Here is a 24,379-nt window from a genome sequence, read left to right on the forward strand (position 1 = left end):
TAGTAAAACCCAGACTGGCTCAACCTGTCTTCCTTTTTCTGGAGCCATATGACAAGCAACCCTAACTATAATGTGGTTGCTAAAAACTGAGACACACATGATCCAAAACGTTCCTCCTGCTGCAATACTGGCCAACTCGGTGGCTCTAAGAGGCGGGCGGGCCCCAATCAAAGATGGCGCCAACAGACGCCAAACGACTCACGTGATCCCCCGCTTTGGGTCAGGTCCTCCCGCCCTTCTCCTGAGGCTTGGGCGGAAACGGAGACGAGGTCACGCGCAGACTCAGTGCCTGCGGTGACCCGGGAGGAGAAGGCCCTGCTCCTCGGCCATTTTGGCTAAGACTTGAGTGTGTCGGTCTGCTCATTGACCACGTGAACCGCCGACAGAGGACCCGAGAGAAAAGAACGCTCGAGCTCGGGGAGGAGGGGCAAAGAAAGAGAAGGCCGCCAGTCCTAACGCGCAGTATGCGGGTCCGACGGGGCTGTTAAGGCTCCGAGTACACTCTTTTTTGTGCTGCAAGAGAGAACACGCCAGGCCCAGCAGCTGCCCAAACCGGGAAGAGAGAGAGAGAGCCGGCGCTCGCGTGCGAGATACACACGGACGCGGCGCTCGCGAGGAAGACGGACGAACGGGCGCGCGTACGCCCGACACAGACACCGACTGAGGGAGGCGCGGACGCGCGCGCAACAGAGACTCGGAACGTGAGAGGGGGGCGCGGGCCACGGGCAGGAGCCGAGCGGGGGAGGGTGCGCGAGACACGGAAGCGTCCGGGCAGCCGCCGCGGAGGAGGAGGAGGCCGCAGCCTTCAGAGCCGGGGAGATGCCGTCCGTCAGCCTCCCCCCCAAGGAGAACGCGCTTTTCAAGCGCATTCTGGTAAGAGCGGAGCCCGGTCCGGGAGGGGGGGGGGATGGGTAGCCGTGGGACTGCTTCCCGCACACCGAAATTTCACTGTCACGTTCCCCTTCTCGGGGGTAGGAAGGAGCTGTTACTCACAATGACTGACTCTGTCACACCCCTCTGGGGCGAGAGCTGTCACCCACTTTTATGCAACCTCACCTCTCCCACACACACATGCCGGTACCGGAGGTAGGAAGGAGCTGTTGCTCACAATGACTTATACCCTGTCACACTTCTGGGGCGGGGGCTGTCGCCCACCTTTATGCAACATCCCCTCCCTCCTTCACACACATACTTAAGGCTTTGATTCGGTGTCATTTGTTGTCACTCTTCTTCGCTATCACTGTGAGCGTTGTTATCCATCGGAATCACAGTCTCCACTCTAGAGCGATCACCCCCAGTCACATATGCACCTTTTGGGTGTAAATCTTACACCTGTGCCTTGTTCCCCCAGCTGTTCCAAATGCATTCATGCTTGCCATGCAAGGGTTGTCATCCGTTAACATCCCCAATTTTATCTACTATCATCTACCGTGTGAATATTTCTGTTTTCAAGTGAAGGTACTTTTGTCATTTCTGAAGACCCCCCCTCCCCCCCAGACATTTTAATGTTAAATCTTGGTATTTATAAGGGTTGAGAAGTTAGGTCAAACATACCCACATACATGTTTTCACACGAATGACCCATATACTAAAAGCACACTGGTAATTCTGGCTTTCTTGATACATTCTTTGAGCATTTTGGTACTTTAATGGTTGTATTAAAGGTAAACATGATTATAATTTTTGTAATGCATTAAAGTTTATAAACTAGGAATAGCAAGAAGTTTCTCCAGAAACTGGTTCACTCGGTTTTGCTGATAGATACTGAACCACAGCTGATACTCATAACACACTAATTGACAAATGCTTGGGACTCTTACACCCACTTACTCATTTAATGGTACACACTTCAACTCAACATTCTCTTTGATATGGGCACTGGGCAGACTGTCACAATAGTCTTTTACATAGAAACATAGACTATGATTGCAGATAAAGCCATACCATCCATCCACTTTGCCCACACACTTCACTAATGTTACAGTCTTGTATCTTCAGTATTGTTCATTGAAATCAGGACACAGTAAAAGTGAGATGAGTTCTCTAAGTACATTAGCAAATTCTGAATTGCACCTCTCCTTTCCAGCTCCTTGATGTTTTTGAACACATACACATATGCAATCTTAACATCACATAAATTAGTTAATTTTTTTTAATTTTATTTTTTACAAATGTATATTTATTGGAATTTATTAACTGCCATTATGATAGGATTCACCCAAGACGGTGTTCAGTAGGTACAGTTTAACATCACACTTACAATTTTGTTAACCACATAACAATAGAATTATAAACATAAATACAATGAAAAAGGAAAATTGAAAATAGCAAATTGAATCCTATTAATTGGACTACCATGAACAGGATAAAAAATGAATACATTTAACAGCACTGAAGTTCAAATAACAGACATATAATACGATGTAAGCATAATAGTGATGGACCTCAGCAGATGACATCTCAGCAGGCACAGAATCGCATATACACACTTAAAAGTATAGCTAGCAGAAAAAGTGATCTACTTTGTATGTATGTAAAGCTATTTTAACTTCCCTGTATAATATTTTGCTTCCCTGGTTTGAGCTTTCTCCTTGTCAGGGATGTTGTAGTGTGAGGGTTGTGTCTTTTTCTTGTCCTCTCTTTGCCTGGAGATAGGATAGAAATGTCAAGGTTCATTTTCTAGTTCACTGCCTATTTCATGCCACACTTTCAGTAATGAAACAAAGGGCATGTTTTGCAGATGTTTGGCTCACATTTTATCAACAATTTTTGTGACAATTTGATTTTAAATAACACTTGTTTTTGGTCTTCTACTTTTTTTGTTTTTTTTAATGTGCATTTGATTTTGTAATAGAAAAAAAAAGCATGACTGCAGTGGTTGTTGGAACTGCCCCTTTTTGTAGGGGAAATACACATATCTTGCATCCTGTAGGCTGTGGCTTTGAGGTGGTATATCTAGGAGTAACAGAGGAAAATATTTCTTCATAGAAAGAATGTATTGTACAGCCTCCTATTGATAGAAGCCAGAGCAGTAATGGTGTAAGAAAACCTTGGGTAAGCACAGAAGGATGTTGGTAAAAGATTTATTGTATTGTTTTAGTAATGGGCATACTAACCCCCCTGTTTACTAAGCCATGCTAGTGGCTGCAGTGCACTAATGCCAACACAACCCATTCACTTTGAATGGGCTGTGTTGCCATTGCCGTGCAGCTTAGTAAATGGGGGGGGGGGTAAGTGGTCCTGCTGTTTAAATAGCTGAAAAGAAAAAAATAGTTAAGCGTTTTACTGAAGAGTTCACATTTGTGCCAAATAATATGGAGAAAGAAGGTGAGTTTAAAATGAGGGTGAATTGAAATATTTGATTATGTTCAAACCATGTTCCAGGCCAAATATGCAGTAGTAAATTCTAATTAAAGTGAAACCTATGCTTTAATGAAGCATTCCCCATTATCTCTATGTAGAAATGGTTAGTCCTTTTTCCTGTGATCATTTACAGGTTTTCATTACTTGCAGAGAAAAGTGATATTAATGCCTTTATTTTCCCCTGGGTTACCTAGGCATTAGTACTTCGAGCACAAAATATGCATCAAAGATGCTATTTAATGTGTTTCTGTATACCTTTGGTGAGCAAGACAGGCTAAGCAGTAAGGGAGAACTGCCATATCCTTGCTGCCTTGGACTGTAATTGTATGTTTTGTGGAAAGCAGCAGTAGTATGGCACCACACTAGGAACACCACATAAATAATACATGCAAGATAGCCATAGCTTTATCAATACAGAATTACAATGTGAGTCATGCTGCCCTGTCCCAAAGATTTGCCAACTCCCAAAAAGCATATGTACTAAAAATTGGACAGATTTTTACTGATAAAACTTTTACATAGTATAAGAAATGCACTGAAAAAATTCACTTTTGTTTGTATTCTTTAGTTATGTACATGTGTGTATATGTAAAACGTTTGTGATGATATACAAGAAAAATGCATGTTAAAGTAGGGAAAATATGTGGAGCATGGCTTATGGAATTGCTTCCAGTCCCTGTACATATGTGTCTGTTTTGTGTGCATAGGCACAGACACACATGTGGATAGGGGGTTGGAAATATTTTCATGAGGCATGCTGCATGTGTTTTCCCTACCTTATATGCCCACACTGCTGTCATCTGCTGTTCTTGCTGGGCTGGCTCTCAGGCCCTGATGCTCGGAAGCAAATGCAGGCACCTAGAGGCCATTAACACTAGACTAGCACCCACGTTTGCTTGGGCACAGTGTTCAGAGGCCCCTGCTGCGGGGAATAATGAGCTCGCCCCGGAGCGGGCAAGTAGCATGCTTGTGTATGCAAAAGCATGCAAATGCACTAATTTCCTATCTTCCCCCCCCCCTCCCCCCCTCCAACCAATGCTCGGACAACAGTGCCCTTCAGAAGGGCACCCTTACCGCAGTAAACCCTGTTCCAGCTCGGAGTTGGCATTAGGGTGTCTGGAGAGGCATTCTTCTTTTGCTTCCCTTCTTTGGTTCCATTTGCTGGAGGAGATTTGCTGGTTTCTGGACCCGCCACAGGATTTGCAAGAGGAGAGACACAGTGGGGTGGGAAGGGGGGAAAATGAGAGCTTGGCTGCCACTTGTTAGAGGGCAACCACCCCGCCCAGAACAAAACCTTCCCCAGTTGATGCAAGAGCAGAGATACAAGTGCTTGTTCTGCCTCCTTCCCACCTGCTGGGGCTGTCTTTTGTATATCCTTCTGTAGGACATGTCAGTGACCCAAAGAAGCCACAATCACTGCTGAGCTGATGCTGCCTCCTCCCCCTGGCCATGCAGACTGCGTGTTTGCTGGCACTCCCCCCCCCCCTCCTTTCATCCCAACTCTCAGCGCCAACAGCGTGCATAAAATTTGTATGCCATTAGTGTTGAGCTTTGGTGAGGAACTTTGCAGCAAACAGTTCCAAAGTTTTGAGCATCGGGGCCCTGGTGAATTGGCTGTATATGTTTCTTTTTGTAAACTCTGCTGGTTGCTATATAGGGTGGCATCTATCTCCCACCTTAACTTCCTCTCTCTATCACCTGTCTCTACCTACCTATCCATCCTATTACTACCCATCCATTCTATTATTATGTTATACTTAATTTCCTACTTTACATAACAAAATTCTGTGTTACCTATTACCATGTTAGCTGCATTGAGCCTGCTTTTAGTGGGAAAGTGCGGGATACAAATATAATAAATAAACTTCGTAGTTTGGTGGTAGTTGTATGCATTGAAATCTAAGGGGCAGATGCTCAAAACCCCGCCCTTCCACCACCAAAAATAGTTACCCAGTGCTCAGAGGTAATGATATGTAAATGTTATGTGTGCTAGCGCTGAGCATTGCGATTTAAGGGGGGGGGGCATGCCCAGCACATACGCACAAGACCTGTATGTACTTGTTGCTTCTGCAGCTACTGAATGGCTCCTTGCTGCATGGTTTGGTGACTGCTGTGCTTTTGAATAGAGGTAAAAAGTCCCCCCCCCCCCCCACCCCCCCGGTGTTAGATCTGGTCAGAAGAGAAGGTCACTCTCATGCTGCACTTTTTAGCTGCAGACGCGTTTTCCTATCTACTTCTGCTTTGCCTTTATGTATTTGATTTTCTTAAAAAAAAAAAAAAAATTGGTTTGCTCTTTTGACTGTTTTCCACATCGTATCATAACCAGTATCAAAGCTTTAGTTTTCATGCTGCAGCTCAGACTGATGGTCTGCCTAGTGTAGGAGGAGAAGAGAGACTGGAGAGACGGTACCCCTAACACTAGCTCCAAGCTGGCGTATGGGTTACAGTGGTAGGAGCATCCTTGTGAGGCATGTAGTTCTCTGAACATTAGGGATGAATAGAGAAGTACCTCATCAATATGCTTTTGAATACATTAGCATGCTGATTGCGCTGTGAGCCGGTGAGCTCCGTTGTTTCACGTACTCATCAGCTCTCAGCATTCTGCGGTAGCAAATGCAGGTGCTAGTCCGGCACTGCATCGTGGCCATAGTGTTGGAGCAGATATTTGTTTGTTGTGTTTGTGTGCAATTGGGAGATAAGAGCAGAAGGGAGGCAGTTTGAATGGAGCAGTTCTCTAATTGCTGTGTATCAGTGTTGCTGTGCTGTAGACCTTAGAACTGCTTGTCCCTTAGAAATGTATTGGGCCATTTTTTGCTGGGACTTTATTTCTGAGAAACCCCTAGTTCAATCTGCTCCATTTTCAACTAGTCTCTCTTCAGTGGGTTTTTCAAAACATAAAATTTGGTCCTGTTCTATTAAACTTTCAGAGCAATATTTTGTCCCCGGACAGAAAGGACAAATGGATGAGAATTTGGTAACCTCTATGCATAATTATTATTTTTTAAATTATCTGTTGGGTTGGAAAGAATAAAAAAGATTATCAAGGTAACGTACATATTTCAGTGCCAAACATTTAAGTCCTGAACAAATAAAATCCCATCTGTGTAGCTTTATATCAATTTAATAGAAAGCTGCGACAGTGGATTTTGTCATCTTCGTGAAGTTTGAAGACCAACAGTCAATTTTACTTGATTTTCACAGAATCCAGAGTCCGTGGATTATGCTTTAGGGAGCAGGCTTCCACCCATGCCCAAGTAATGTCAGCAGGATTTGGGAAGGAGATATGGCAGGGAGGCAGACTTCTTATGGGACAGGTCTAGTTCTGTTATAGGTAGCCTATAAATTTATGACCGCTTGGTAAACCGATGGGAGAGAATAGAGGCCTATCAAGAGAGATGAGGATGGGGATAGCTGCAGAGGAATGTAAGATATCACTGCTGTGTGGAAGAGGTCCTTCAGGCAGGACTCGGAAGGATAGAGATGGGGGGAAGCTTGTGTTGTAGGTGAGCGAGAGCAGTGGAAAGTGTTTCCAGGGGCTGAGAGCTCAAAGTCAAGACTAGAAAGAGAGGAGAAGCAGGTAACTATAGAGCAGTTGTTAGGAGTAGAAAAGATAAACATTAGCCAAATCTTTTGGAGCTGAGGGAAGTTATTTTTCTTCAGATTTCTTTTTTGTTGTTGTTGCTTTTCTTTTAATCCTTTGTGGGAGGGGTGGTTTTTTTTTCTTTTTCCTCTTCTATCCTCATCCTTTCCATTTTGTCTTCCCTCCCTGTGTTTCTCTTTAGCGTCATCCTTTTTTTTTTTAATTTTTCTTTCTGTACCTTCTCTCTTTGTATTTCCATTCTCTGATCTTCCATTCTTTGAAGCCACCTTCCAACTGCATTAATCACCTCTGGTAGCTCAGTTTTTGAACTGGTAGTCTTAGACCAATGTGATATATTAAAAATTGAGAGGGCAAGTATGACATCACTCAGAACTAAATGAAGTGAAGTTTTTCAGTAGGCATAGGTGGCCACAAAACCTTACTTACCTACATCTTTATTATACATAAGGTGTCAAAAGTGGTTGTCTGGAGACAAAATAACCTCTCTGCAAAATTTGATTTGTGTGGGGGGCGGGGGGGGGGGGGGGAATGAGGAAAAAGCACATCAAATTTAAAATGATCCAAGTTGCAGTGAAGGTTCCAGACAAATATCTCCCAAAAAATGGCCCAATGCATTTCTGTGGGAGAGGCAATTTCTGCAGCATAGATGCATTGAAATACAGCAGTCATGGAATATTGCTCTTTCCACACCCTGTTCTTTTTACAGACATGCATAGAGCCAACACAGGCACACATACAGGGTAGTTGGAAATAATTTTATGAAGAATGCTCCGCATACTGTCTCCACTATGGATCTCTCCTCCTACTGGCTTGCCACTTTTCTATTCCTGCTGGGCTAGTTTAATCAGCTATGTATTTAATCTTTGTTGTAAATTGTACTGTAAAATCTAATTAGTGAACCATATAGGATTTTTTTTTTTTCTTTTCACAAAGGGGTGGTCTTTATTCTGAAAATGTAAGAGTTGTCATGGCATCGTGTTTCAGCCAAATGCCTGCCTTGGGAGCCTTAATAACTTATCACAAGTGATATCATATAGGATTTTTAATGGTGACACCTAGTGACTGAACTATGTAGTTAGTGGTTTCTGTGTGAACTGCCTTCTAGTGTTGGAAAAAAGATATTGTCTAATTTCAAAGCACACTGACTTACATGAAAATACTTTTAAAACAAATAGTAGGAAATATTTTTTCACTCAGTGAATAGTTAAGCTTATTTTTAGAAGAACTTTTTAAGATTATTGTGCAGTTAACAATCTTATCTCTACTGGATTATGGTAACTCACTCACCCGGTTTACTAAGCTGCGTGGCAATGTCGACACAGCCCATTCAAAGTGAATGGGCTGGGTCAGCATTAGCACACTGCAGCTGCTAGCCCGATTTAGTAAACGGGGGGGGGGGGGGGGGGTATTTAAATTTTTCTTCTAGACAACATTCTAGGATTCAGTTCAGAACTCATCTGATAGGTTAATATTTAAAAAAACTAGGTTTGAACATCTGAATCCTTTATTGGGTGAATTACAATGGTTACTCGTGAAGTCTTGGGTTATTTTTAAAATACATTGTTTAGTATTTAAGTTTTTGGAAGGTGTGTGCCCTGAAGGCAGTCCTCAGTTGGTGACTGTGTTAAGGTCTAAGATAACTTGTAGGAGGTCTAATGTGCAGTTTTGAGAAAGTACTTGCATATAATGTGTACAGCGCTGCGTACGTCTAGTAGTGCTATAGAAATGATTTAGTAGTAGTTTTCCTCTTCAGTGATTTAAAAAAAGAAAAGATGGCAGGTTTGACAAATTGGACGGGGGGGGGGGGGGGGGGAGGTGGAAGTGACTTGGTTGAGGACTCAAGAATATCATTATTCCTTCATATTGATCCATGATGAAAATGCACCTAGAGTACTGTATGCAATTCTGTTTACACCATCTCATAAAATATAGGTGAACTAGGGCAGGATACTAAAAAAGCCAACCAAAATTATAAAGGAAATGTAACACCTCCCCTATGAAAAAGGGCTTTTTTTTATTTTATTACATTTGTACCCCGCGCTTTCCCACTCATGGCAGGCTCAATGCGGTGGGCAATGGGGGGTTAAGTGACTTGCCCAGAGTCACAAGGAGCTGCCTGTGCTGGGAATCGAACTCAGTTTCTCAGTTCCCCAGGACCAAAGTCCACCACCCTAACCACTAGGCCACTCCTCCACTCCACTGAACAAGTTAACCTGGAGAGGAGGTGGCTGAGAGGAGATATGATAGAGGTCTATAAAATCAGGAATGGGATGAAATAGGTATATAGGAAATGGTTGCCTAATCTTTCAAATAGGGCAAGAACAGGGGACACTGCATGAAACTAACCGCGTACAAAACAAAATCAAGAAAGTATTTTTCCGCTTTAAGGCACAATTAAGCTACGCAGAGAAGAGCATCGAAAATGATAAAAGGGATGGGATGATTTCCCTCTGAGGAAAAGCTAAAGAGGCTAGGGCTCTTCAGCTTGGAGAAGAGACGGCTAAGGGGAGATATAATTGAGGTGTTTAAAATACTGAGTGGAGTGAAACAGGTAGATAGATGGATCTTTGTAAAGAGTAAACAATGATTCACAAGGACTAGAGGACATGCAATAAAGCTGCTGAGTAGTAAATTTAAAATAAATTGGAGAAAATGAGGTGTATTTTCAAAGCACTTAGACTTACATAGTAACCTATATTATACAAAACATCAGGAAATTACAATAACCCCCCCCCAAAAAAAAAAAAAAGTTTAAATTTAAATTAAAAATCTAAATTAAGACCCACGTATTCTAGTAAACAAGTTTTCAAGGCTTTATGAAATGAATTACGCCTGATGAAGAATTATATTTTTAAGTGGAAGAACATTCCAATAACGAACCACCAAGAAGAAAAATGATTGAGAGACGATGGCCTTGAAATGTGTATTTTTAACTGAAGGAAATGCAAGTAGTAATTTTCTTGCTTCCTCCAAACTGACTACCTGTTCCCACCCATCTGCTCAGCACTGTCTCTCCCCTACTATCATCCCTTCTAACTGTCATATCTTTCACTTTCCACTGTAACTGTTCCTGATGCCTTCAAACATACTATAGTTATACCACTCCTCAAAAAACCTTAATTGAACCCTACCTACCCTTCTATTGCCCCATCTCCCTCCTCCCTTTCATATTCAAGATATTGGAACGTGCTGTGCACCGCCATTGTCTTGAATTTCTTTAATCTCAAGCTATTCTTGATTCACTTCAATTTGGCTTTTACCATCTACATTGAACTGAAACAGTCCTTGCTAAAGTCTCCAATGACCTGTTCCTGGCGAAATACAAAGGTCTCTATCTCATCCTTCTTGATCTATCTACTGCATTTGACACTGTTGATCACCACCTACTCCTTGATGCGCTGTCCTCACTTGGATTTGGGGGCTCTGTTCTTCCTTGGCTTTCTTTTTATCTTTCCCATCGCAGTTTTAGTGTATGTCCTAGTGGATCCTCCTCCTCCTTGTATCCCACTATCTGTCAGTGTACCTCAGGGTTCTATCTTGGGACCTCTTCTTTTCTCCATCTGTACTTCTTCCCTTGATGCTGTGATTGCCTCTCATGGTTTTTAGTATCATCTTATGCTGATGACACCCAGATCTACCTCTCCACACTAGAAATTTCAGCAGGAATCCAGGTCCAATTCTCAGCCTGCCTGGATGTCTCACCACCATCTGCAATTAAACATGGCCAATACTGAGCTTCTTATCTTTCCCCCTAAACCTTATTCCCATGCCTTCTGCACTGACCTCCTCTCTTCCCTTCTCCTCTGCCTTTTTTCCCTATTTTTGTAATTATTGGCGTTCCTTTCTTATTCTCTCTATTGTTTTAACATGTTTGTACATTGTTTTGTTATCCTGGTGACAAATGGCAATTAAGTACTAATAAATCAAATGTCTCCTCTTCCCCCCTTCTCTTTCTTTGTGGACAACACTTGTATCCTCCCTGTCTCATCAGCTCATAACCTTGGGGTAATCTTTGACCTCTCTTTCTTTGCACGTATCCAACCTGTAATTTCTTTCTCAATAATATCACCAACATTTGTCACTTCCATCCACGCTCTTATCACCACACGCTTAGATTACTGCAACTTGCTTCTCATAGGTCTCTCAGTAAGCCGTGTCTCTCCCCATCAATCTGTTCAAAATTCTGCTGCTATATTCTGCCGGTGTCGCTACGCTTACTAGCCCTCTCCTCAAGTCAGTTCATTGACTCCCTACCAGTTTCTGCATTTAGCTGAAATTCCTCTTATTGATTTACAAGTGTATTCACTCTGCAGCTTCTTAGCACCTCTCCCCATAATCCTCCCTGGGAACTCCATTCATCAGGTAAATCTTTATCTTTACCCTTCTCCAATGCCATCTCCAGATTCCGTTCCTTTTATCTTGCTGCAACATATGTCTGGAATAGTACATCTCTGGCCCTATTCAAATCTAGGCTAAAAGCCCACTGTTTTTTGCTGCTTTTATCTCAACCCCTTATTCACCCATTCAAACCAATTAATTTAAAGCCACCTAAGGCATCCCAGGCCAAACCTCTGATAGGCTCCCTGAGAACTAGTTTGGAAAGCCAAAGAGAAATAATGCGTTTTGAGAAGTGCCTTAAATTGAGAGTGAGTGTGCACAGGAAGGCAATTCCAAAGAGTGGGAGCTATAAAATAAAAGACTGAATGCTGCATAGATTCCAAATGGGCCTTTCTAGGCCCAGGAAGGACCATATGATTGGCATCAAGAGAGCAAAGTGAGCGAGGCGGAGTATATGGGATAGTTAAGACTGAGAGGTAGACAGGAACACCAGAATAGAATGGTTTGTGTGCTAAAGTTAAAATATACATTGATCCCAGTACATATCTTTGGGGGAAGCTGTACTACTTACCTTTCTCCATTGAGTCCTCTTGTTTCCTATATTTAAACTAGTTACCATTCTACGATAAAGATTGACTTACTTATTTTTTTGATTTAGATTTGCTCCTATCTCATTACTTTTCTGTCGGGAGAGTCTCATGCAGAAATTTATCTGGAACTTGAGAAGTCATTTGACACACTATAACAACTGGTTCACCCTTATCCATATGTTTATTAAAACTTCCAAAAAGCAAATATCAGAAATCAGTAAGAGAAGAGTTTAATTTTCCTATATTACATTGCCTCTGCCTGATTATGCTATTTGTATTTATGTTGCTAGTAGCTTATTTTTTTTCAGAAGAGCTCCTACCATTTTGCTTGGCACCTCATATCACGCTCGCTGGTCTGTAGTTTTCTGGATTGCCCCTGGAGCCTTTTTAAAATTGGTGTTACTCATGAAAGAAATGAATTATATATCCATGATTCCCACAGCCCCTTGTATTGGTGATCTATCTACCACCCTTTTTCCCCCCCTTTTTTTCAAGACTTTCGCTGAGTGTATGAGATTTGTTTTTATGACTGTTTTTGTTTTTGCTTGTAAATTTTAGTCTGTATACTGCCTTAGTCTGCTGGTTAGTAAGGGCGGTATAGTAAGTGAAATAAATTAAATAGATGAAATATGAATTACTTGGATCTGATAGTGTTTCTTTAGGATTCAAAGAAGTGGTGGCTAGATTTTCACGTTGTTTGCCTTGGTATCAGATGAAAATTTGATATTAAAGATGCATTTTCAGTTTGAATACTGTTTTTCTTGGCCTCAGGATATTAATTTTTCCTGGTTTACCTATTACTGCTCAGGCAAGATGGAGTGGACTTTTTCCTATTTTTTTTTTTTTAAGTAAATGACAGAAGGTTGCTTCTCTTGGGGCTACCTTTCCTTTGTCTCCTGTAAATGTAAAATAAAACTAATTGACTACAAATGAGCTTTTTCATTTGATAAAAACTCTCATGATAATTTAATGAAATAAAAGCAAACAAAATAAAATCACAGCATGAAGCACCAAATAGAAATAGCCAAAAGCCTGTAACATTAAAATCATATAAAATGGAATAGATAACCAATGGGAAAAGCAAACAGAAAATAGAAGCTAAAATGTTATTGGGGCTCATCGATGTGAAAGTTTTGCAGAAATGACCATGCCTTAATCAGTCATCTAAAATCTAAATAATCCTTTGCTACACTAACATTTCTGTGGAGAGAATTCCATTATGGGGAGCTATGCTGTAATAAACTCAATCTTGTATTCAACTTGGATTCATTTTCAGACAAGAATTGACTATGTAAATTGGATGGCACATATGGTAAATGAAAGTAGAAGCTGAGTTTGGGAAATGAACCCTGACTGGTTTGAGGTTGTTTTTTTTTTGTTCTTAATAATCTATTCAGTGTATGGACCTTTTTATGTTAATTTAAAAATCTAATCTAAATGAAAATAATGCACTCTTATCCACTTTATTTGAAATTTTGGGGAACCAGAAAGTAAGATTTCTCATTTTTGGTGACTTATCTCTATTGTTGTAATAGTGGTAGAGTGCTTTGTTTGATCAACTGTGATTAATACGATAAAGCCAGTGGCTCTTGAGAAGTGTTTTCAGAGCGGATGCAAAGGGCACTCTGGTATTTGCAGTCAAAGTGAAACAACAATAGGAGAGATTTATGGCCTATTTTACTAAAAGTTCTCCATCCTTCATGAGTCGTAATCAGGCTTTCGACCTGCCCACAGCACAGAAACGGTTCTACTCACCTTAATATCCAAATTCAAAAATGAAATTTCATCTGGAAACAACTTTCTTGTCATCAACAGCAGATGAATCCATTAACTGATGGGTTATATCCGCCTACCAGCAGGTGGAGATAGAGAACACTGAAAAACCACAGTGGCTAGCCCCTTCTGCCTTCAATATATCGCTATCTCCCAACAGGTGTGGATGACGCTTGATCAGCTTCTGGATTTCTGCCTGGGGTGGCTCCTGTGCGTTGCCAGTAGAGCGGGGGTGTTGTGGCTGGTGGTGCCCACTTTGAAGGCATACCTGGTTTTGTTCCCTGCCCCTGCCTTACCCCATCCCACCTCCTCCTGGAGTCCCTCTGTTGCTGCCTGCCTCTAACTTTCCTCACAGTATAAAAAAAAAAAAGACGCGCTTTTACAGCGGTGCTGTCCTGAGGCTTTCTCCAGAGATTCTGGTTCAGTGCAGCTTGACCGGAACTCGTTGACTCGCTCTTCTGAGGTGAAAGTGGTGCCCAGCTCCTCCGGGGAGGTTCCCGCGGACAGCATTCTGTGCGGGGTAAGTTTTGGTGCGAAGCCGCCATTTTATTTCTATATTTCCGTCCAGTCGGGCGATGGCTGCTGAAGTCGTTAAGCGCTGCTCCCGCTGTGATAAACGCAGGTCAGCAGTGGATCTTTGCAGTATGTGCTCCTTAGACGCTCATACTAGTATGGGCATGGCGAGTGGCGATTCTTCCCACTCGATGGAGCTGGCAGCGGGCGCCATTTTGGAAGCGCCGCGTGACTCGACCCTCGCTGTTGCGGAGGAGTCTGAGTGCAGGGGGATGCCTCGTTCCGAGGCTGCTAGAGGAGCTCCTTCCTCCGCTTCTCCTAATTTGGGGGCGGAGGGCCAGGGTGAGTTTTTCTTCCCTGAATTTGTGCTGCTGATGCATAAGGCCTTTATGTTAAAATGGACTCTGCTGGAGGCATCTGTCACTACGTTGCGGACTGGATTCCCTCCAGGTTTTGATAGTCCTGTGTTGGCTGCTGAGTTTCCTTCTTCCCCCGAGTATTGGACTGACGCTAAACGTAGACGGGTAAATTCCCCGTCTGATGGTGGCACCTCTCCTTCCCCCCCCCCCCCCCCTCTGGTCAGGCTGTGGGGAGTCTGAGGAGTCTGAAGGCCCTCATGGACCGATGATCCAGGTGAGGGTCCCTGTTTGCCACAGGATTTGGATGATCCTAAAGCGGTATGGATTTTCCACCGCGACGAGCTGCCAGCGCTCATTTCTGATCCCTTGCAGGCCCTTTCTATTGAAGATCGGTCAAGGGCGATGCCTCCTCTATTAATCCTAGGATGGCTAGTACTAAGAAGCCTTCTCAGGCTTTTCCTGTGCATGACTCCATCCAAGAGCTTATTTCTGCTCAATGGTCTGACCCTAATGGGCCTTTGAAGATTGCCAGGGTTTTAGGTCAGCTTTATCCTCTGAGTGAGGATCACTTGGCCCCTTTGGGGATGCCTAAAGTGGATGTGTTGGTCACGGCCGTGACTAAAAAGACTGCTCTCCCGGTGGAGGGAGGGGTCGCTTTGAAAGATATGCAGGACTGGCGGCTAGAATCCGCATTGAAGCGGTCCTTTGAAATCTCGGGCCTTTCCTTTAGGGCGGCGATTTGCAGCGCATATACAGCCCATGCCTGTCTTTCCTGGTTACAGCAGTCGGGTGATATGCCCGACGATGGTGCGGGTTCCCTCTCTGAGGTTGGCCCGCGTATGGAGTCTGCCCTGTCTTTTTTTGGCTGATGCCCTTTATGATCTGCTCAGAGCTGCGGGTAAGCAGATGTCTGTGGCGCTGGCTGTCCACCGCCTGCTATGGCATTGGGCGGCTGACATGGCCTCTAAGCAGCGGCTGGTGAGGTTACCCCTTCGGGGCCGTCTGTTTTTTGGAGAGGAATTGGAGAAGATTGTTAAAGACCTAGGGGACTCTAAGTCCCAGCGGTTACCTGAGGATAGGCCACGGCCGTCTTCCAAAAGCTCTGTTTTTTCCCTCCTCTTCCAGGCCACTTTTCTGCAAAGCTCGTAGGTATCGCCTGGGGCGCTCTGCTGGGTTTTTCTCAACGTGCCTGTTTTCAGTAGAGGAACTCCTTTCGCTCGGACAAACATTCTGCAGCGGCCGGCCAACGGCCAGGAGTTCAGGGGCGTCCTCCATAATGATAGGACGCCGGTCCACTCATCGATTCCTGCAGTAGGGGGTCGTCTTTCCCTCGTCATTGAGGAGTGGACCAGGATTTCTTCGGCTCAGTGGGTCCTGGACCTGATCAGAGAAAGCTACTGATTGGAATTCGGTGCCCCGGTGTGAGACGCTTTTATGGAGTCCCGATGCGGCACTGCCGTCAAATGGGTGGCGGTGGAGGTGACCTTACAAGTCTTGCTGCAGCTCAGAGCGGTTGTTCCAGTGCCTCCCGCCAAACACGGCTGCGGTTGCTACTCTATTTATTTTGTGGTCCCTCGAAAAGGCGGGTCTTTCAGACCGAACCTTGACTTACGAAGAGTCAACGAGGCCTTAAGAGTGCGACACTTTCACATGGAAACCCTGCGCTCCGTCATTGCGGCACCATCTTCTTTGTGGTTCCAAAGAAGGGAGGGGCTTTTCGGCCTATTCTCGATCTCAGAAAAGTAAACCGGTTTTTGCAGGTTTGTCACTTCCGCATGGAGACATTAAGGGCAGTTACTGCTGCTGTTCAACCAGGCGAGTTTTTGACGGCTCTCGATTTGAGGGAAGCTTACCTGCACATTCCCATGTGGCAGCCCCATCAGAGATCTCTCAGATTTGCGGTGCTGGGTCAGCACTTCCAGTTTCGGGCCCTTCCTTTTGGAATGGCCACTGCCTCACTCACTTTTTCCAAGGTCATGGTGGTGGTGGTGGCGGCGTTCCTGCGGAAGGAGGGGGTTCGAGTGCATCCATATCTCGACGACTGGCTGAGGAGAGTTGAGTGTTCACCGACTGAGTGATTGCGGTGTTGCAATCCTTAGGTTGGGTGGTCAGTATGGACAAGAGTCATCTGGTTCCTACTCAGTCTGGAGTATCTTGGAGTGCAATACGATACGAAGCGGGGGAAAGTGTTTTTCCACGAGGAGCGAAGGATCAAATTGCTTTCTCAGGTACGAACCTTATTGAGTTCTCGCGCTCCCCGAGTGTGGGACTATGTTCAGCTCCTCGGTTCCATGATGGTGACCTTGGAGGTCATTCCATGGGCGAGGGCTCACATGCGGCCTCTTCAGAGCTTCCTTTTGAGCAGATGGTCGCCGACGTCGCTGGATTATCAACAACGTCTTCCTTGGTCGAGCCAGGCCAGGGACAGTCTCGCGTGGTGGCTCCGGTCATCCAGTTTGCAGAAGGGTGTTTCTCTGGCGTCTCCCAATTGGATGGTAGCCGTGATGGATGCCAGCCTTGCGGGCTGGGGAGCCCATTGTCTTCATCAAGTAGCCCAGGGATCGTGGACCCCTCTCAAAGCGACTTGGCTGATCAATAGTCTGGAGTTGCGAGCAGTAGTGAATGCGCTGCGGAGTTTTCAGGACCTTCAGGGGCAGGCGGTTCGTGTATTCTCGGACAACACCACGACTATGGCTTACATCAGTCGTTAGGGGGCACTCGCAGTCTTCCCTTGGCAGTGGAAGCGTCTCGTCTTCTAGTATGGGTGGAAGCGCATGTTCAGAGTCTTGTCGGCAGCGCACATTGTGGGTCAAGACAATGTTCAAGTGGATTTTCTCAGCCGGACTGTTTTGGACGCAGCGGAATGGACGTTGTCGGACTCAGCTTTTCGGCTTATCTGTCAATGTTGGGGAAGACGAGTAGTGGATCTCATGTCCCCAGTTCTTCAGCCACAAACGGCAGCCAGGATCCGCAGGATTGGACGTTCTTCTCCAGCCATGGCCGGAACAACAGCTACTGTATGTTTTTCCTCCGTGGCCTCTGATAGGGAGAGTTCTTTGCCACATAGGGCGGCATCGGGGGCCGGTCGTTCTAGTGGCCCCAGTCTGGCCCAGACGGCCGTGGTATGTGGATCTCGTTCGAGCACTCTGAGTCACCATTGCGACTTCCGGTGACTCCCGATCTGCTGCATCAAGGGCCAGTTCAAATGGAAAATCTCTTCCTCTTTGGTCTTACAGCCTGGCTATTGAGAGGCGGCAGCTGAGGAAGAAGGGATTTTCAGGATCAGTCATTGCCACTCTTTTGGGGGCACGGAAGCAGTCTACTTCAGCAGCGTACGCGCAAGTGTGAAAAGCTTTCTCAGCGTGATGTGCTTTGCATGCTGAATCGACTTTTTGGGCGTACATTCTGGTTATTCTGGAGTTCTTTCTGGATGGTCTTCAAAAGGGATTGGCATATAATTCCCTACGAATGCAGGAGGCCGCACTAGCTTGTTTTAAGGGCAAACTGGACGGTTCCTCTTTAGCAGCTCACTCTAATGTGGTCCGTTTCCTATGCGGGTCTCTTTGGCTTTGGCCTCCTCTGAGGCAGCTGTGCCCGGCATGGCATTTGAATGTGGTACTGCGAGCCCTCCAGGCCCCACCGTTTGAGCCGTTGAATAAGGTTTCTGAGAAGGATCTAACACTTAAAAGTGTTTTTGGTGGCCATTGCTTCGGCTAGGAGGATTTCTGAAATTCAGGCTTTGTCTTCCAGAGATCCTTTTTGCAGTTTCCTGAAACAAGGGTGTCGATCCAGACGGTGCCATCGTTTTTATCTAAAGTGGTTTCGGCTTTCCACGTCAATCAGGCGGTTTATCATCCGTCTTTTCAAAGAGAGGATTATCCGGGGGAGTTTGCCTCGCTACGTTTCCTGGCTGTGTGGAGAGACTTGTTTCGGTACTTGCAGATCTCTAACAAGTTTCGACGCTATCTCTTTGTGTTCTTGTCGGGATCGAAAAGAGGTGAGGTGGCTTCTAAGGCTTCCATTGCTCGCTGGATTAGGGAAGCCATTGGAGCGGCGTATCTGCTACAAGGGCGGGCGTCTCCAGTGGCCCTGAAGGCGCATTCTACTAGGGCACAGGCGGCTTCTTGGGCGTCGGCCTTATCTCTGGAACAGATTTGTTGGGGGGGCTACTTGGGCATCCCGTCATACTTTTACGAAACATTACAGGCTAGACATGTCTGCTCGGGAGGATGCGAGTTTTGGGGCGGGAGTGTTGGCGCGGGGAGCGTTGGCTTCCCACCCTATTTAAGGAATGCTTTGGTACATCCCACTAGTTCCTGGATTCATCTGCTGCAAGTGACAAGGAAGGTAAAATTATGTCTTACCTGATAATTTTCTTTCCTTTAATGCAGCAGATGAATCCAAGATCCCTCCCTAGTTCAGCCGACGTTTTTTTTTCATTTTCCGTGCAGTGTGGCTATTTTTTCCTTCCGGGTTCTCTTTTGCAGAGTTCAAAAAGATATGGGAACACGGAAAGGATTCCGATTTCTGGATGAAGTTGCAGTTATTTCGAAGTTCTTATTTGGTTCTCTGTTTTTCATAGTGAGGATGGTTTCTGGTTGTTGTTGGTTTCATATTTTTGGTCTTGTCAATTGCTTACGAATGACATACTAACAGAGGAAGGAGCTGGCCGTCTGGCATCACTGCCTTTAGTTTGTTTATCTCTATCTCCACCTGCTGGTAGGCAGACTTAACCCACTAGTTCCTGGATTCATCTGCTGTGTTAAAGGAAAGAAAATTATCAGGTAAGACATAATTTTACCATAAATTCTGAGTGGAGTGGAACAGGTAAACACAAATTGAAGGTTTACTGTTTCAAAAAGGGGATATGTCATTAAGTTACTAACAAATCCATTTAAAACAGGAGAAAATATTTTTCCTTTGCATTAGCAGCAGATGAATCCAGAGACTTGTGGGTTGTGTCCGTCTACCAGCAGTTGGCGATAGAGAGCACTGAGTTGAACTGTGCCTTATAGGATGTATTGCTCCTTTGCTAGCCAGTATTCTTTATCTCCAGCAGGTGGATGGACGGTTTTCCACATGCTCCTGCTCCTTCTGTTTGCTGCTCCTGTTCTAGTTCAGCTATTTCAGTAGAGCTCGTGGGTGTTCTGGTGGAGCGGTGCCAGCTTTAGGGGGTACACCTGGTATTTCCAGGTCCCTCCCCCACCCCATCCTCCTTTCCTTGTTTCCACCTGTGCTTTCCCTTCCTCACAGAATTGCTACAATTAAAAAAAAAAAGAAAAATTGTGGCATTCTGAGTGGTGGACTGTAGCACTGTCTGAGTGCTTGCCAGCTAACTTTGGGGGGGGGGGGGGGAGTTAGTGGCTCCAGGCTATCATCAGCATTAGCCTCTGAAGGGACTGTTTGCCATGTTTTCTACAGGGGTGTGTATTGCTTTAACTGTGCTCCTGTTTGCACTGTACTCGTGATAGTTTTTATTTCTTTCCATGGCTGCTGAAGTGGTTAAGCAATGCTCCTGATGTGGGAAGTGGAGAGCAGTGTCTGGTTTCTGCCCCAGGAGGTGTTCAGGCCTGGATGGTGCAGAGGACTCGGTAGGTGATTTGAGTGCAGCAGTTTCCCCCGTGTGGGACACGCAGTTCACGGCCATCTTTTCTTCCCACTGTACTGATACCACAAGCTCACAGCGAGTTTGACGATCGCGTCTGGGCGCAGTGTGGTTCTCAAGGGATCTGGAGGTGATTCAGAAGTTGGTTTTGGGCTTTCCTGCACTAGGGGTGCTGATGAAATCTTCTCCCCGGAGTTTATTTTGCTGCTGCATCTCGCCTTTCTTCTTAAGCACTCCGCTCTGGGATCTGTGGTGCTGCAGGAGTTTTCTGCTTCCCTGGTGACTCTTCGGTTGTACCCGGTCTCATAGGATGAGTTGGACAAGATGCATCTCCCTAAGGTGGATGCCTTGGTGATGGCGGTGACAAAGAAGACAACCTTACTGGTAGTAGGGGGCATTGCCTTCAAGGAAGTCCAGTACCGCAAGCTAGAGTCCACTCTCAAGCTTTCGTTTGAGGTTTCTACCTTGGTGTTGCAAGTGGTGGTCTGCAGTTCTTATGCAGGCCGGACTGTTCTTTCCTGGGTGCAACAGGTGGTGGACGCTTTGTATGATTTGGGAGCCCTGACAGAGTTTCCCAAATGTTTTAGCTTGTTTAGTGCACACCCTCTATGATTTGGTCAGGGTGTTGGCTAAGCAGATATCACTGGCGGTCAGAGGGTACTGTTTGCTGTGGTTGTGCTACAGGGGGCAGATGTAGCTTCGGAGCAGCGTCTGATTAAGTTGCCCTTTATGGTCAAGCTGTTTTGAGAGGATTTGGAAAAGCTGGTCAAAGATCTGGGGGATTCAAAGACTCAGTGGGTACTGGAAGACAGATCCTTCTTCTGCTAAGTTGGGTCTGTTGAGGACTCCGATTGGAGACAGCAAGAGGTATCATCTGGGGCGAAGTCTTCCTGCGAAGTCTTGTACCAACAGAAGCAGTTCTTTTGGATAAGTGCGCTTGTTCCCATCCTCGTCTCTCCCAGTGATGGGGTCCCGGCTCACTCGTTGATCTTATAGGGAGATGGTTGTCTCACTTTTATGATGAGTGGGCCAAAATTACATTGGGCCAGTGGGTTTTGGAGCTTGTTCAAGATGGCTACAAGCTAGAGTTCTCTTCTCCCATTGTTGACTGATTTTTTTTTCCCTTGGCTTCACCATGTGTTGTCGCCTGCAAGCGGACATCGTGTTTCATGCTGCTGCAATTGCATAAGTTGGGAACAGTGATTGCTGTCCCCCTGCTACAATGGGGGCAAGGTACCTATTCTATTTATTTTGTGGTGCCAAAGAAGAAGGGCTGCACTCGTTCAGTTTCGGACCTGAAACCAGTCAATCAGTGCCTCAGGATTTGCCATTTCCGTGTGGAAACTGTATTCAGTCATTGTGGCAGAGCCAGGTGAGTTTTTCACAGTACTCGATCTCAGAAAGGCCTATTTGCATATCCCCATCTGGGCTCCGCATCAGCGGTTTCTCCACTTTGTGATTCTTGGGCAAAACTTTCAGATCTGGGTGATGCCATTTGGCCTGGCCACAGCTCTACGCACCTTTTCCAAGGTCATGGTAGGCATGGCAACAGCCTTGAGATGGGAAGGCACCCTGGTTCAGCCCTGTCTGTCTTGATGATTGGTTCATCCGCACCTTGTCATCGCGGGAGATTGTGCAGTCCACTTCTCCAGTGGTGGTTCTTCTGCAGTCCTTGGGTTGGATTGTCAGTGTGGCCAAGAGCCATCTGGTTCCCATGCAGACTCTGGAGTACGTGGGGGTCTTCTTCAATACGTCTAGGTACTTGTGACCTGGCTTGGCCACTGTTTGGAAAACAGGATACTGGGCTAGATGGACCATTGGTCTGACCAGTATGGCTACTCTTATGTTCTTATGAATAAAGTAAAATTTATAAAATTGAAACAGATGCTGAAGACCTTGAGGCAAGTGATTGATGCATCTGTGTGAGAGAGAGAGAGAGAGAGTGTGTGTGTGTCAGAGTGTGTGTGTCAAAGAGATAGATCCCCTCCCCCCCTGCGTGGTTTGCAGGACCGTCTGTCTGTGACAGAGAGAGTGAGACTGGGTGTGAGTGTGTCTGTGTGAGAGAGAATGTGTGTGTGATTCTCCTCTCTGCCCTAGCCCCCCTTCCAGCCATCCAGCGATTCTCCTGTGTCCTGCCTCCCCCTCCAGCCAGCCATCGATTCTCCTCTGTCCCCTGCCCCCCCTTCAGGCACCCAGCGATTCTTCTCTGTCCCCTGCCCCCCTCCAGCCACTCCTGTGTCCCCTGCCCCCCCCCCCTCCAGCCACCCAGCAATTGTCCTCTATCCCCTGGCCCCCCTTCAGCCACCCAACGATTGTCCTCTGTCCTGGCCCCCCCTCCAGGCACCCTGCGATTCTTCTCTGTCCCCTGGTGCCCCTCCAGCCACCCTTTGATTCTTCTGTGTCTCCTGCCCCCCCTCCAGCCACCCTGTGATTCTCCTCTGTCCCCTGCCCCCCTCCAGCCACCCATCGATTCTCGTCTCCCCTGCCCCCCTCCAGCCACTCCTATGTCCCCTGCCCCCCCTCCTGCAGCCACCCAGCGATTGTCCCCTGCCCCCCCTCCAGCCACCCAGCGATTGTCCTCTGTCCCCTGGCTCCCCCTCCAGGCACCCTGCGATTCTTCTCTGTCCCCTGGCCCCCCTGCCCCCCCTCCAGCCACCCAGTGATTCTCATCGCCCCTGCCCCCCTCCAGCCAACCAGCTCTTCTCCTGTGTTCCCTGCCCCCCTTCCAGCCACCCAGCGATTGTCCTGTATCCCCTGCCCCCGTTATTGAAAGCCCTGGCCGTCTCGAGTTCGTTCCCTTAGTCCTGCCTTCTGAGTACCCGCCCTCGATGTCATCACGTTTTGACACAAGGGCAGGGCCCGCCCCTGACGTCATCGCGTTTTGACGTGAGGGTGCAGGAGAGAGAGATATGACACCTCTACGAACCCTTCAGTGAAGCCACGGAGTCAGCTTCAGAACGTTGGAGGTGCGTTTTATTGTAGTAGATGTTGTATAGAAGTCTAAACAACTTACAAGCAATACTTAAAGTAAATCACACAATAGGTGCAGCTGCAGATTCCTATGCCAAAAAAAGCTTGCTGGTGGAACGTGGAAATATGTGAAAATAAAAATGTAAGGAAGCGTACATTAAAAAATAAAACAAACAAACAAACCTGCACCCTAACTTCTTTTCTCTGCCTTAGTACTTCTTGGAAGGACAAGGTTCCTATCTGGCTTCTCTTCCTAAATGGGAGTTCTTTGGGTCACTGGCTTTTTTTCAGCATCCCATTATATAAACAGATTTATTTAACTTGTGCTTAGCTCATAGATTAAATGAGACAGTGATATCTTTTTATTTTTATTTTTGCTCTCTATTCATGGATTTTCATTCCAAGGTTGTTTTTGATGTTTGTAAAAATGTAGCGCTAATCAACCACTGATAATTCAGTGGAGCATGACACTATAAGATGGGCTTTGTTTTTCATAAACAGCTATCACCAATACGATTTGAACAGCTTGTCCTTTCATTTAGTCAGTATGAACTAAAAGCATGACCTTGTAAGCAGATTTTCATATTTTTTCCAGTGGTATTGTTGTTTCTCCCAGACATCAGTGTGTGATATGGAGTGGTAGTATTGAGGGTATCATATTAATAGTGTAGTGGGCCAAATTTACTTTTTGCAGTATAATTCCACAAGCTTGCAAAAAAAAACAAGCAAACAAACCTGGAGTAAAAAGAGAGGTTATCTTCCGTGTTTTTCTGTCTTTTCAGAAATGAACCCCTTGATGGCAATAACTACACCTCAATGCTCTTGTGCATTGATGAGATTTCGATTGCTACCTAGTTCTGTGGTAACCAATTAGGATTCGGAATTTTCATGAAACACAGTTACTTCCTTATATGATGACTCTGCTCCTTGATTATACAGCATATTTGAAAAAGGCCACAAAGTTGCTCTTAATGATATACACAATCATAGAATGAGAGTAAATGAAATGCATAATGCTGTTTTCTTCATAGATGGGAACTTTGGCATTGGTCTTCCTGGTAAACTATGAAGTAGCAGTGTTTATGTTTAGTTTTGACGTCTTCTCAGTGTGTACCTTGTTAAAGCAAGGTGCTTAAAACATTCCTCTCTTTCTGCGGCTGACCTGAACAACCTACAACGGAGCTGTTTCTGCTTCAGAAACTACATTTGCCAAGTATCATTCAATATTTCAAAAGCTTACTTGCAGATTTAACATTTTCAGTCTTGA

At 45.4% G+C, this 24,379-nt stretch overlaps 1 protein-coding gene across 1 annotated transcript in view; it reads left to right on the forward strand.

Moving 5' to 3' along the window:
• Positions 1 to 265: 265 nt before the first annotated feature.
• The window catches only part of LOC115458793 (N-alpha-acetyltransferase 15, NatA auxiliary subunit-like), a gene marked incomplete at its 3' end in the record, with an annotated part of 69,769 nt that continues 45,655 nt past the window's right edge, over positions 266 to 24,379 (forward strand). Inside the window, exon 1 of the mRNA XM_030188603.1 lies at positions 266 to 873. Coding sequence (XP_030044463.1) covers positions 820 to 873 — 54 coding nt within the window. The remainder of the gene's footprint in view (positions 874 to 24,379) is intronic.

The sequence above is a fragment of the Microcaecilia unicolor genome, unplaced genomic scaffold, assembly GCF_901765095.1.
Source record: "Microcaecilia unicolor unplaced genomic scaffold, aMicUni1.1, whole genome shotgun sequence".
In the NCBI taxonomy this organism is placed as follows: Eukaryota; Metazoa; Chordata; class Amphibia; order Gymnophiona; family Siphonopidae; genus Microcaecilia; species Microcaecilia unicolor.